This window comes from Rhinatrema bivittatum, chromosome 11 (genome assembly GCF_901001135.1).
Source record: "Rhinatrema bivittatum chromosome 11, aRhiBiv1.1, whole genome shotgun sequence".
Lineage (NCBI taxonomy): Eukaryota > Metazoa > Chordata > Amphibia > Gymnophiona > Rhinatrematidae > Rhinatrema > Rhinatrema bivittatum.
Window position 1 is genome coordinate 30021006 of NC_042625.1, and position 12503 is coordinate 30033508.

General features: G+C 45.2%; 1 protein-coding gene across 1 annotated transcript in view; it reads left to right on the forward strand.

Annotated features, from left to right (window-relative positions):
* LOC115100985 (acetyl-CoA carboxylase 2-like) overlaps positions 1–12503 on the forward strand; it is a 982255-nt gene that overhangs the window by 487269 nt on the left and 482483 nt on the right. The window contains 1 exon segment of the mRNA XM_029620121.1: positions 10503–10621. Coding sequence (XP_029475981.1) covers positions 10503–10621 — 119 coding nt within the window.

The window sequence follows — 12503 nt, forward strand, 5'->3', positions numbered from 1 at the left end:
CTTCTAGGGTGTCTGCAGCGGGGATTAGTGCACGAAGATGGACCTGGCTGGAGTCCTCTGACTTAAGACCTGAAGTACAGGACCGGTTAGCTGACCTGCCCTGCGCTGGAGATAATCTCTTCGCGGACAAAATCCAGGAGACTGTAGCACAACTCAAAGACCACCACGAGATGCTTCGCCAGCTTTCGTCGGTGCCTTCTGATTTTCCATCCACCTCTAAAAGGGCATTTCGAAGAGACTCTAAGCGAACGTCCTTCAAGCTACGGAGATATTATCCTCTTGCTACTCGAGGTCGCCCCTCCAGACCTTACCAGAAAGGTCAGGCCAGACAATCCAGGCCTCAGAAAATTCAGCCAGCTCCTCCACTAGGCCCAGCTGCTGGATTTTGACTCCTTGTTGGAGAGCATAATCCAACCTCCTCTACCGTCCGTACCCGTTGGCGGTCGCTTGTGCCACTTCACCAACATATGGCCTACGATCACTTCAGATCAGTGGGTACTTGCTGTACTGACTCAAGGTTACCACCTCAACTTCCTGTCTGCACCAACAGACTCCCCCACATCAGCCGACGTGGGGATCATCCGACTACTCCTCTCTTCTGGAGGAGGAGGTTTCAACCCTCCTGAGATCCCGGGCGATAGAACCTGTGCCCCTCTCCCAGCAGGGACAGGGGTTCTATTCTCGGTATTTCCTCATTACAAAAAAGTCAGGAGGCATTCGTCCAATCCTGGACCTGCGTGCCTTAAACAAGTATCTACAGAAGGAAAAGTTCAGGATGGTAACCTTGGGCTCTCTACTTCCTCTTCTGCAAAGAGGAGATTGACTTTGCTCTCTGGATCTTCAGGACGAGTACACACACATCTCGATCACTCCGTCTCACCGCAAATTCCTTTGATTCCTAGTTGGCCCTCCAGTACTGGGTACTGCCCTTCGCCCTAGCATCCGCACCTCGAGTCTTTACCAAGTGCCTCGTAGTGGTCACGGCCTACCTGAGGTGTCAAGGTGTCCATGTCTATCCTTATCTCGACGATTGGCTGATAAGGGCTCCAACTCAAAAGGATGCACTAGCCTCCTTACGTCTAACTCTCCATACATTGCTGTCTCGGGTTTCTGATCAACTATCCCAAGTCCATTCTAGTTCCGTCTCAAACCCTATCCTTCATAGGATCCGCCCTGGACACCGTGCAGGCCTAAGCATTCCTCCCTCAGGAAGATGAGCTCGTACTCTCATGTCCCTGGCGCAATGCCTCCACGATCGAGATTACACGACAGCTAGTCATTTCTTCATTTTGTTGGGTCATATGGCATCCTCTGTACATGTCACTCCAATGGCATGCCTCACCATGAGAGTCATGCAATGGATTCTGAAGTCCCAGTGGGTTCAGGCTTATCATTCAATGTCCTGCATTGTCCTTGTTACCAAGCAGCTCCGCCTGTTGCTTGCCTGGTGGATGCGGCTCTCCAATCTTCTTCAAGGCCTTCCCTTTCAAATTCCAGAACCTCAAATTATCCTGACAACGGATGCCTCCAACCTAGGTTGGGGTGCTCATGTTGACAGCCTCTAGACTCAGGGAATCTGGTCTCCAGAGGAAGCCAAACATCCAATAAATTTCCTGGAGCTTCGTGCGATCAGATATGCCCTCAGAGTCTTTCAGGATTGTCTCTCAAATAAGGCCATCCTGATTCAGACCGACAACCAGGTGGCGATGTGGTACATCAACAAGCAAGGGGGAATGGGCTCCTACCTTCTGTGTCAGGAAGCTGCACAGATATGGGCGTGGGCTCTTTCCCACTCGATGTATCTCAGAGTGGCCTACTTGGCGGGCGTGGACAATATTCTAGCAGACAAGTTGAGTCAAACCTTCTACCTGCATGAATGGTCTCTCAACCCCACGGTAGCGGACACAATCTTCCAACGTTGGGGGTATCCACAGATAGACCTCTTTGCATCCATCCACAACCGCAAAGTAGAGAACTTCTGCTCACTCGCAGCCTCCACTCACAGCCAAGGGACGCTTTCGCCCTCTCGTGGTCCAGCGGTCTCCTGTACGCGTAACCTCCACTTCCACTCATATCGAAGACTCTCGTGAAGTTACGAAGGGACAAGGGCTTAATGATTCTGATAGCCCCTCACTAGCCACGCCAAGTCTGGTTCCCAATCCTCCGGGACCTATTAGTTCGCCGGCACATCCCTCTAGGGGAAGATCCACTTCTGATAACTCAGAACGACGGGTGCCTACACCACCCCAACCTCCAAGCCCTAACCCTGACGCCCTGGATGTTGAAGGTTAATACTCCAACCCCTTAACCTTTCGGAGTTGGTATCCCGAGTCCTGGTAGCTTCACGAAAGCCTTCCACAAGGCGCTGTTATCGTTCTAATTGGAAAAAGGTTTATGGTCTGGTGCACGTCCATGTCCATAGACCCCTTCACTTGTTCCACTGTGAAGTTTTTGGACTATCTCTGGCATCTGTCAGAATCAGGCCTGAAAACTTCCTCTATAAGAGTGCATGTCAGTGCGGTAGCTGCTTTCCACAACGGCGTGGGAGATGTCTCTATTTCGACACAGCCCTTAGTCACATGCTTCATGAGAAGTTTGCTCCACCTGAAACCTCCATTGCGCCCTTCGACCCCCGCTTGGGACCTTAACGTGGTCTTAAGGCAGCTCATGAAACCTCTGTTTGAGCCTCTCCACTCCTGCAATCTCCGCTATCTCACCTGGAAAGTAATTTTCTTCTCACTATAACATCCGCTCGCAGAGCTGGTGAGTTACAGACATTAGTCACCTATCCGCCTTACACTAAAATTCTGCATGACAGAGTGGTCCTCCGTACACACCCTACGTTTTTACCAAAGATTGTGTCGGAATTTCATCTTAATCAATCCATCATCTTACCTACTTTCTTTCCAAGGCCCCATTCAAACCCAGGAGAAAAGGCTCTACATTCCCTGGACTGCAAACGTGCCCTAGCCTTTTATCTGGAGCGCACGTCAGCCCACAGGAAGTCCACTCAATTATTTGTTTCTTTCGATAACATCAAAGTGGGAAATCCAGTGGTGAAAATAGACCCTTTTTCTCCTGGTTGGTGGACTTGTATTCCACTACAAGACCATGTGAAAGCACACTCTGTTAGGGTCGTGGCAACCTAAGTGGCACACCTTCATTTGGTGCCACTTATTGATATTTGTAAGGCTGCGACCTGGAGCTGTCTCCATACCTTCGCAGCTCATTATTGCTTGGATAAGGCTGGCAGGCAAGATTCCATTTTTGGCCAGTCTATTCTACGCAACTTATTCTCAGCTTAACTACCCAACATCCTACCAGCGACCCGTTTAGGGTTTTCAGGATGCCCTCCTACCCAAATCCACCCATGTTGTTGTGCCTGTTGCACGTCTTTGGGTGCATTTGGTGCACTGCTCGAGCATCCTCAGCTCACTACTCACCCATATGTGAGGACTACCATCCTGCTTGTCCTGTGAGAAAGCAGAGTTGCTTACCTGTAGCAGGTGTTCTCACAGGACAGCAGGATGTTAGTCCTCACGAAACCCTCCCACCACCCCGCAGAGTTGGGTTCGTTTGCGATTTGTTGTTTTATTTTCGCACGTACTTTTTGCTATACATGAAACTGAAGGGGGACCCCTGCTGGATGCATGGTTAGTGCCATGCTGGGCATGCCCAGTAGGTGCCAGTCAAAGTTCTAGAAACTTTGACATAAGTGTTCCGTGATTGGGCTCCATCCTGATGATGTCACCCATATGTGAGGACTAACATCCTGCTGTCCTGTGAGAGCACCTGTTACAGGTAAGCAACTCTGCTATATATAGCCTGCAGTGAGATCAGCTCGCCAGTATTCTATGACTCCAGCAGATGGTGGATGTGCATCTCCCTTCTGGGGATTGGTTAAAGTTTAGGAGAAAAGAAGAAAATTAATTCACCCCCCTCTCCTGTGGTGATACTTTAAGGTACCTCTCTGTTGAGAATTCCTGAGGTGACTTTTGTGGTCTGGTAGCCGACTTTTGAGCTGGCATGGACTTAATTGTAAAAAAAAAAAAAAAAAAAGCTGAAAGGCAAGCCGACACGGCGGTGAGGTTATATACTCTCTCCCTTTGCAGTCAGAGACTGTGCTTGCACTCAGCTGGGACGGGCTGAACTCAGGTAAAGTTTTAAAATTTCTTGAGATGGGGAGTTGAGTAGGGATTCCTCTTCCCCCCCCCGTGGTGTCTGTGCTCGGCAAGTGATCCGATGGCCATTCCCACCTCTGATGGAGTTCGGGGGGAGGGGGAGCCTGGCGGGTTGAGCAGCCCTTGCGGTTAGGCCTCGCTCCGAGACTTGGCTGGTTTGCCACGTGGTAGGCTGTGGTGGTACCTCTGTGACCTTTTTGTGTGCCGTATACTGCCCTCTTCAGTTGCTCCTGGCTGTGTGACCTGTTGTGCGCCTAGCTGGGTGCCTAGTTAGGAGCATTGGAGTGCCTATTTGTGTATGCACGCACATGCCCTTTTTTACGTGCATACATACGCACGCTCTTGTTTTTACATGCATTCCCTGAGCATCCTGTTGGAGCTCCAGTTGGGCTGTTACTTTGTCACAGTGTTGTGCGCCTTATCTGATGGCGCCTATAGCGAAGAAACCTAAGTGCCTTGCCCTGTGTGTGACATATCATATTTGGGCATCTCAGCCTGGTGTTCCTTCTAACTTGTGTCAGCGCTGTTTGGAGGCTCAGGGGGAAATAACTCCCTCTGATTTTACTAAGCCTGGTGCGGGAATGGAAAAAGAGCTGCCAGAGGAGTCACTTGATCTTGGGGCTCCCCTTACTGGTTTGTCTGCAGGGGAAGGTAGTTCAGTGGGCCCAGGACACCTGCCCCTGGGCTTTGACATGGATCCTTCAGTATTTTCTTAGTTGGAATTTTTTCAAGGACTGCGGTCTTTTCTTCAGGCACAGTCCTCGGCCCCAGCCAACCTTATCCAGTCACAGACAGTGAAATACTGCATGCCTGGTGCTGCGGGTAAGAGTCTGAGTGTGCCTGGAGCCAGTTTTCCCAATAGGGATCCAGATGGCTCGGGTAATGAGACTGATCCTTACTCCCTGGAGGGATAAGGAGATTCCTCTGGGATTGGAACCTTTTAGAACTATGTTGTGATTCTTTCATAGAGATGAGTTACCAGATCCCATTTCCCAGACATTGAAGATGCTGGGTGTGCCTGGGGCTGAATCCATGTCTGAGCCAAAGAAAAATCCTTTTCCTTGCGAAAAGCCTCATGTTTCTTTCCTATTATGGAGGCTATTCAAGAATGAATTGTTCTTGAATGGGGCGCCCCGGAAGCAAATTTTAAAGGGGGACAGGTCTTGGATGGACTGTATCCCCTGGATCCGGTTGCGAGAGAGCAATTACGTTTTCTGCAGGTAGATGCGCTTGACTATGCTGTTACCAAGCAGACGAATATTCCCATTGAAGGGGGAGCATCTTTGAAGGATGCACAGGATAGAAGAATTGAGGCTATCCTTAAGCAGGCTTTTGAGGCAATGGCAATGACCTTGCAGATAGTTTCTTGTTGTTCCCTGGAGACTCACTCGTTTGCCGTTCTCTCAGGAGATCGATGAGGCTGGAATAAATTCCAGGGCAGTGATGGAACCAGCAGCTGCCTTTTTGGCAGATGTGAGCTGCAATTTGGTCCGCAGTTCGGCCAGAGGGGTGGCTTCAGTAGCTGCAGCTAGGCATCAGCTATGGCTGAGAAATTGGTTGGCCGATTCAACCTCAAAGTCTAACCTTACAAAGTTGCCCTTTAAATGCTCACTCTTGTTTGGGAGTGAGCTGGAGAAAATGGCCAATAAATGGGGTGAGTCCCCAGTTTCTCACTTGCCAGAAGATAAGAAAGAAGCACCATATTCCTTCAGCTCCAGAGGTCATACTAGGGGGTTTCTGATGTTTTCGGCCCTATAGAAGAGCGGCCTTTCAGAGAAATCAACCTTTGAGTAGATCTCAATCCTTTTGTCCCAGGCAAGCCCAGACTGGGAGCAAGCTCAGGTAGTGGAGCACACTGAGCCTCCCAATGAAGGTGTGCCGACCCACTTCTGGGAACAGGACCCGATGTGGTCCATTTCTTGAAAGGAGTGAAACATCTTCATCTTCTCTTGCAGTTACCAGTGCCCTTGTGGAGTCTCAATCTGGTTTTGGATTTCTTAGCGGGCCCTATGTTTTGACCAATGCGAAGCCTTTCTTTGTGGTTACTGTCCTTGAAAATGGTGTTTCTTGTGGCAATTTGTTTTGCGCGTAGAATATCCGAGCTACAGGCTTAGTCTTGCCGGGAGCCGTTCCTTTAAGTGACTCCAGGGGCGATACAGCTGTGTACTGTTCCTTCCTTTTTGCCAAAAGTGGTCTCTGATGTTCACTTGAATTTGTCCATTTCCCTGCCATCTCTGTATAGAGAGAGAGATGCAGAGAAATATCGCCTGTTGTAAGATTGTTGTCTTCAATGTTAAGAAGACATATTGTGAGGTATCTGGAGGTTTCTAAACCTCTCAGGAAGATGGATCGCCTGTTTGTCCTCCACAGTGGAGGTAAACAGGGTGAGCTGGCTTCAAGGGCTACCATAGCTTGCTGGATTAAGGAGGTAGTCACAGCCGCATATGTGGATGCTGAGCAGCAGTTGCTTAGTCAGGTAAGGGCTCATTTCACTAAGGATCAGGCAGTGTCATGGGCGGAGGTTAGATTATTTCCTATTAACATTTGCCAAGCTGCGATGTTGTCCTCCTTACACACCTATTCCAGGTATTATCGTCTGGATTTGCAGGCCCAGAAGGATGCAGCCTTTGTATGTGTGGTTTTGACTGGACTGTGGGCAGCCTCCTCCCCTATTCAGGAGTAGCTTGGGTACAACCCACTCCTTCTGGATTCATCTGTCTATATGCTAAGAAGTGAGAAATTACTACTTACCTGATAATTTCCTTTTCTTTAGGATAGACAGATGAATCCAGTTTCCCGCCTTTGGTTGCCAAATTATTGTGCTATTGTCCTCCTGCGTAGCTACGTGGTCCAGGGGTTACTGGTAAGTGTTAATCCAGTCCCTAGACTAGTGTTAATATATTCTTTGTCTGAGCTCATTGTTTTCTGTTGACTGAGTGCTGGAATGGTTATCTGGTGTTAAGCAAGTTTTGTTAGTTTGTCCACAGTTGGCTTTTGCAGATAATAGTGGCGGGCTGATGTCACTGCAGGGGTATATATACTGTGATGTCAGCTTTGCTCTGTCTCCATTTGCTGGTAGAGGTGCATAACCCACTGGTTCTGGATTCATCTATCTATCCTAAAGAAAAGGAAATGATCAGATAAGTAGTAGTTTCTCATTTCCCGATATTTGGCCAGATTCCTGATGTTAATGTCTTTGGCTTTTTGTGTGTCAATTGGTGGCCAATGTTCTTCCCTTTTGCCTGGGTTTATCCTGCCATGTGGAAGAATATGCCTGTCCTAGGACTACTTTGGTTGGGTGAGCTCCATGTTTGGGTTTTTGTGTGGTGCTCCCATTGAGTGGGTAGCCCTTTCATACCTCGGCACTCTTGTTTCATTCCATCTAACTTGGGAGGTCAGGTCTTTTCTTGTAGTCATTTGGCAGGTGGGGTCTGCCCTACGGCATTTGATACGGTGAATCATTCCATTCTTCTTCAGCGTCTAGCTGACATTGGTATCAAAGGAGTGGCTCACATTTGGTTCAAATCCTTCCTGGACAATAGATTTTACAAGGTGAAGATTAACAATAAGGTATCTCACCCCATCAGATCAAACCTAGGAGTCCCACAAGGTTCAGCCCTCTCCCCTACACTGTTTAACATCTACCTGCTCCCTCTCTGCCAATTACTCTCCAACTTAAAATTAATTTATTACCTCTACGCTGATGATGTCCAGATTCTTCTCCCTATCACAGAATCTCTTCACAAAACCTGGTCCTACTGGAACACCTGTCTGCAATCAATTGTCTACTTACCAGTCTTAACTTGATCCTCAATACAATAAGACAGAGATTCTCATTATTTCTTCAGATGAAAACCAAGTTCTCTTCAACTCTCTAAATGCAACACAATCACTCACAACTGCTGTTAACCACTCCCCCTATGTCAGAGATTTAGGAGTTCAACTAGACAACCAATTCAATCTTAAATCATTTGTCCAAAACACTACCAAAGAATGTTTCTTTAAATTACAAGTATTAAAAAAACTTAAACCTCTCCTTCACTTTCGAGATTTCCGACTGGTGCTGCAGTCCATTATCCTTTCTAAATTAGACTATTGCAATTCTCTCCTGCTTGGTCTCCCTGCAATAACAATAAAACCACTGCAGATAGTACAGAATGCCGCGGCGAGAATACTTACCAACTCAAACAAAAGAGAGCATATCTCTCCCATACTGCAGTCACTTCACTGGTTACCCATCAAAGCCAGGATTTCGTTCAAAGTACTCATGATGATACATAAAGACATTCATAACATCGCCCCTCTCAAACTCAGCCATCAATTCCGTGCTCACACCTCTGAAAGACCAGTCAGAAGAGCTTACAAAGGCTATCTGCATGCCCCCCTTTCTAAATCTTCTCTAAGCAAATGAGCGTTATCTACATCAGGGCCGACCCTATGGAACACTCTCCCACCAGACCTCAGTCAAGAACATTGTCTCCAAACTTTCAAGAAAGACTTAAAAACTTGGCTTTTTAGTCAAACTTTCCCTGAAAACCCAAGTTCTCTTTGACGTAGGCCCTAGAACATGGCCCAAGGCCAACAGTTAATGGGCACTCTGAACTATCTCTTCACAGTCCCCCAGGATCCATCCTAGTTTTAATCTAGTATTTATATTTATTTCATTTTATTTATTTTATTTTATTTATCCTCAGTTTTGTATTAATTCTGTGTTGAAGCTACTCTCGGTTTGTTATGGTTCCTTGTTTTCCAAATGTTTTTGAATGTTATAATTCGCTAATGTTCATTATTTAATGTATTGCCTCTCAGTGAAAGTTTTGTTCCAATGTAAACCGGTGTGATCTGTATTCTTTATAGGAATGTCGGTTATATAAAAATTCAAAATAAATAAATAAATTAAAATGATGCCTTTTCTACTTCTTCGAAACAAATAATTGGGTTCCATGCCTGTTGTTCCTATCAGCCAGACATTGGGCATAGCTATGCGTAAGCAATCTGTTCTTGTCCTTCATATCCTAATGAACTGCAGTTTTCTTTCTGGAAGGCTTTCTAACCCCTGATTGTCTATGCAGCTGTCTTGCGACACTGAAGACTTGTGGTCTTTTATTTTGGTGGGTGGTCCTAGACCCTAGTGGGGCATGTCAAAATGTGTTGTGTGGAAGCTATGACTATGTTTGTATTTTGTTTGGCAAAGTGGGCTTTTTGCCACAAGTTCACATCACACCCCTGTCTTCAGTGGGGTCCATTGCCATGCAGTAGAATCTTTGTCACTCCATCTATCCTACACGTCTCTTTCAAGTGTAGAACCCAACTCCTTTTCTCTCTTACAACTCATTAAGGGTCAGGCTGCCTCAAAAACAAACAAACAAAAAAAAAAGGTGGGGGGAGAGTTTTCTTCTTCCAACCACTCCAGAGGTGCCTTTAGCACCATTGGGTTTCCTCCCTTTTTCCAGCAGCCTGTAGTTTTGAGTTCACCCTCAGAGAAAATGAGGCCATTTACCTATAACAGGTATTCTCCAATGGACAGCAGGATGTCAGGATTCCCTCCCACCTCCCTTGGGAGTTGGTTTCTCTATGTCTTCCCTATATCATGAACTGAGGGGCTCTGCCTTGAAGATAGAGAGGTGACTACAGTTGCACATGCTTAGTAGAGCATGCTGAAAGCTTTAGAATCTTTGAAATCAAAGTTCTATGCCGGGCTCCGTCGGATGATGTCACCCATATGTGAGGACTGACATCCTGCTTGTCCATTAGAGAACATCTGTTATAGGTAAGTAACCTCATTGAGCATTGAACTGTAGTGTGCAATTGGAAAAGTCCTAAGACATTTTAGATTTTTCTCTTGTGACCTTGGGCAGGCATCTCTCTGTTCAGGTACAGCAAGCCCTGTGGGGATGAAGGATGAGGGGCAAGTGAGTTTATTATTGCAGAGCCTCTAAAATCTGGGAATGGGGGCTGTTTAAGGTCAGTGTCAAACACTTCTCAGAGAAGCTGCCTCACGTGTGTACTACTGCCTTCTGCACATAAACAGTAGCATCCCAATTCCGTATTTTTATTTCATCAGAAGTGGCAAGTGTGGGGTCAGTGGCGGTCACCTTGCTTGCTATATCCTAAGGCTGCCTCTGCCTGAAGGTGTTTGTCTTGATCTTTCTTCCCCAGTAAATAAATTAAAAAAAAAAAAAAAGCACCTCCCAGAAATGCTCCCCAATATCAATTACTGATGCTGAAGTCAGTTTTGAAGCTAGTTATTCAGCTGGAAAGTTAGCTAAGTAGGCCTGAAAGGAAGAATGTGAACCTGTTTAACCCTGTTGCCTCCTCTAGGTTTATGTCAGGCGAGGGTATATCGCGTATGATTTAAACAGCTTACAGCACGCTCAGCTGCAAGATGGCACTTGTGTGGTGGAGTTTCAGTTCATGTTGCCCTCTTCCCACCCAAACAGGTATTAATTACTTCATTGTCTGGCAGCATTGTTACATTAATTTGCTACAGCAGTGATTTGATTTTTGTATGCGCTGAACTGCAAGATGCTACCTTGATAGTTTGTAATTGTACTTTTGAAATATTGTCCAAGTGAGATAATTGTCTGAGTGATTTTAGAAAGCGTTACAATAATTTGTACAAGTCTAGAATAACCATTGGCTTGTTGATATTCTCTAATACAAGATATCACCTCACTTAGAACAGTACCTCAATGTAACAAGTTGTTTTGTATGTAAACCGGAGTGAAGGCAACCCTGCTATACCTCGGTATATAAAAAATGCTAAATAAAAATAAATAAATACTGTAACAACGACTTTTATTTCCTCAATAATTATCAAATTCACATAAATCATATTTATTTATTTATTTATTTTTGGTTTTTATATACCGGAAGTTCCTGTATACAATGTATACAATACATATCACTCCGGTTCACATTTAACAGAAATAACTATCGCCGGGGAGGCGGTTTACATGGAACATATCGAATTAATAAACGGATAATATATAATAAAGTATTGCCTTAAAAAAAATCTTGTAATATATAACACAATAATGATGCTGCAGTGTTTTGGCACACCAGTAGTGCCTGCATCAGGAGGATATATATACTCTATAATAAAATGAATATACAAAACATCAATCCTAAAAAAAACCTTTCATATCTCTAATACCATTCATACACCATAACTCACCAGAATTAGCCGCAAGATGTCTCTCCATACCAATATGGAGAAAAACATGATGCCTACATATTTAAATGCCTCCTCGACCAATGGGAAGGCAACCAATTCTTACCTCAATACATGTGGTAATTATCAATCCATCTTATTAATGAGGACCTGAAAGAAAATCTTCATTCAATGAAAGAACTACTTCTATGGGATTTGGAGGACCTGAAAGAGAACCTCCCCAACTACCTTAAAGTGTTAAAAGGACTACTTCTATGGAGATTGGGGCCCTGAAAGAAGACAGCATGCACAGCTTCTCATGCATCTGTGCACACTCTTTCAAGTCCTCAAGCTCTGTAGAAATAGTCCTTTTAATACTATAGGGTTGTTGTGGAGGTTCTCTTTCAGGTCCTTCAGCCCCAAAGAAGCAGACCTTTTAATATTGTAGGGTAGTTAGGGAGGTTCTCTTTCAGGTCCTCCAAACCCATAGATGTAGCTCTTTCAATGAATGAAGGTTTTTTTTCAGGTCCTCGATAATAAAACAGATTGATAATTACCACACCTACTGACATAAGATTTAGTTGCCCTCCCATTGGTTGAGGAGGCATTTAAATATGTGGGTGTCATTTTTGAAGTTTAGAAGTGTTTTCGCCATATTGGTAGGGAGAGACGTCTTGCTGCTAATTCTGGTGAGTTATGGTGTATGAATGGCATTAGAGGTATGAAAGGTTTTTTAGGGTTGATGATATTTTGTATGTTCACTTTATTATAGAGTATATATTATCCTCCTGATGCAGGCACTACTGGTGTGCCAAAATGCTGCAGCGTCATTATTGTGATATATATTACAGGGTTTTTTTTAAAGGCAATATGATTTATGTGAATTTGATAATTATTGAGGAAATAAAAGTTGTTGTTACAGTATTTAATATTTAGTGTGGGGTAACAAGTTATGTTGCAAGAGGAACTTTTCTAAGTGAGGTGATATGTGTTGATTTGATAGAATAATCTAAGCAGTCTTGCCGTGTGACACTAGTGAGACACGGAGCGGGATGCCAGTGGCCAGTAGTTGGTGTTCCACCTTCACGCAGCGGAAGGATGGAGGGCTGCTATTTCCAAAAAAAAAATAAAACACAACAAAAAAATAAAAACAGGGGTGGGTAAGGGGG